Source organism: Mandrillus leucophaeus, unplaced genomic scaffold (assembly GCF_000951045.1).
Source record: "Mandrillus leucophaeus isolate KB7577 unplaced genomic scaffold, Mleu.le_1.0 Scaffold564, whole genome shotgun sequence".
NCBI lineage: Eukaryota > Metazoa > Chordata > Mammalia > Primates > Cercopithecidae > Mandrillus > Mandrillus leucophaeus.
This window is the reverse complement of record NW_012106075.1, coordinates 478131-480552: the sequence shown is the minus strand read 5'-3', so window position 1 is coordinate 480552 and position 2422 is coordinate 478131. Positions and strand designations below refer to the sequence as shown.

At 45.9% G+C, this 2422-nt stretch overlaps 1 protein-coding gene across 1 annotated transcript in view; it reads right to left on the bottom strand.

The window, feature by feature from the left end:
• Nucleotides 1-237: 237 nt before the first annotated feature.
• The window catches only part of SLC47A1 (solute carrier family 47 (multidrug and toxin extrusion), member 1), a 45770-nt gene continuing 43585 nt past the window's right edge, over nt 238-2422 (bottom strand). The window contains exon 15 of the mRNA XM_011998251.1: nt 238-1942. Coding sequence (XP_011853641.1) covers nt 1716-1942 — 227 coding nt within the window. The 3' untranslated portion in view covers nt 238-1715. The remainder of the gene's footprint in view (nt 1943-2422) is intronic.

Sequence of the window (2422 nt, the reverse complement as noted above, 5' to 3'; positions counted from 1 at the left end):
GGCCCAACCCCGAGGGCCACAGTGCAAGCCTTTATCTGCCTTCCTGGAGACTGGGCCTCGTGGCCCCAAGAACAAGGCACTGAGGGTAGAGATACCTTAAGGTGGCCCCAACCAAAATCAGCACGTGGGTGTTTTTTACTCAAAGCGGGTAACTTTTCTGATTTTGTTATTTCAGGAAAAGGCCATGCCTAGAGCATTATATCCATCCTAGCACTAAGTCAAACATGTACAGGCAAATCTCCATTTATATGTTTTATTTGGGAAGAAAGAATTGCAGTTCAGGGCATCCATGTAGACCAGGTGGTCCTCGGTATGTCGGAACAACACAGAAGGCTGGAGGTTTTATCAAAAGAAATGTCAGTATAGCTCTTTGAGAAAGTTTATTGGCACCGGGAAGGGTCCTGGGAGCTGGCAAGCTACAATTGGTGAGCAACCGGGCAGGTGAAATTATTCCTAGAGCTTCAGCAAGTTATCTCAGCAGTTATGGATAAAGCTGGTGTCAGTTTACAGCAGGCAGTTTCGCCAGTTGGATGTGCAGAGAATTACATTACTAGATTAAAGTTATGTGCCTGGGGTGCTTTTATCCCTGGCTTCTTGACTTTTAATTGGGTGTGATAAGAATGACTTAATTTGGTGTAATCCACTTTCACAGCACTGAGCATACTTAGTATGTACTGAGGCTTGCTGAATTATCGGTGCGTACCCCGCCCCAGGAAGGTTAATGAAGTAGGATTACTACTTAAGCTAAGACCTTTATTAAAATTTTGTCCTCTGGCCAGGCGTGGTGGCTCACGCCTATAATCTCAACACTTTGGGAGGGCAAGGTGGAAGGATCGCTTGATCCCAGGAATTCAAGATCAGCCTGGGAAAAAACGGGTAGACCCCGTCTCTACAAAAAATAAAAAATTAGCTAGGCATGGTGGCACACGCCTGTGGTCTCAGCTACTCAGGAGGCTGAGATGCGAGGATCACTTGAGCCCAGGAGGTTGAAGCTGCAGTAGGTCACGCACACACCCCTGCCAGGAATTATCAGTCCTTGTCTGGATTTCCACAGCTCCAAAGATTTCCCGACTGTTTTTCAGTGCCCACAGTGCCTAGATCTAGACCTCAAATGAAGATTAACAAATGCCAGCTGGGCATGGTGGCACACCCCTGAAGTCTCAGCTACTCTGGTGGTTGACACAGGAGGATTGCTTGAAGCCCAGGAGTTTGAGGCTGCAGTGAGCTATGATCGCACCACTGTACTCCAGCCTGCGTGACAGAGCAAGACTTCCGTCTATTAAAAAAAAAAATTAAAACAAAAACAAATACCATTTGCCCAGTGAATAGTAATCTAAGGCCCAAGGAAAGATATATTGTAAAATATATTTTACATAATTCAGGCAGTATGAATTCTTAAGCACTGAGTTTCTGGGTTTGTGTCTAAAAAAATAGCAAAGCCATTGGCCAATGCAGTCAGCACATTGGTCCTTGGTTCAGATAGTGGTGAATTACATTACTCATGTCATCTTTCAGACAGTGTCTTGGGCCACAATATAGCTTTTAACCTTAGTTGCTTTTTCTTTTTTTAGAGAAATGTATCTTTGCATTCCCAACCCTCAGAATCCATGGGTACACCTGAATGACATTAACTCAAAGTAAATTGTCACTGGTGGGCCTGTGAATTGTGTGTAAGCTCAAAAGCATCACTTGACCTGACTTTCTTTCCTGCCACGTCACTGAATTCTGACATAGAATCTCACTAAAATCCCCACCAGCAAGATCAAGAAGGCCCCCAGGAGCAGAAGCCCTCGCCGCAGCACCAGCTGTGTCCTGGACAACTTAGCACTGTCCTGTGGATGTTCCGGCAAAGGTTCTTCTTGGCGCATCTGCGGATCCATCTGAGCCTCGCCCGTCTTTCCAACATCGTTCATTAAAATTCCTTCATGGTTTTCAGGGCACCCTGGGAGGAAAAAGGACCTTAGCAGCTTAAAAGGGATTTTTTTTTTTTTTCATTTGTATAAAGGGCTATGTATAAAAGGAATACGTGCTAGTAGCTGAGAGAAAGTTAATTCAGGACGCTGTTGCTACAGTGAATAAATAAAAGAAATCCTATCCCAGAGTGCCTCTCCACTCACTCCTTCACAAACACCGATGATCCTACCGGGGCTGGCTTGGGTGCTCCAGGGAGCGCTCTCCCAGGAGCTAGAGAAATAAGGTAGCCCTCTCCATTAAACTTCACAGGGAAGCCCTCTCCATTAAAATTCACAGGGATTACAGGCAAGAGCCATCATGCCTGTAATCCCAGCAGTTTGGGAGGGTGAGGCAGGCAGATCACCTGAGGTCGGGAGTTAGAGACCAGCCTGACCAATATGGAGAAACCCCGTCTCTCTACTAAAAATAGAAAATTAGCCGGGCATGGTGGCGCATGCCTGTAATCCCA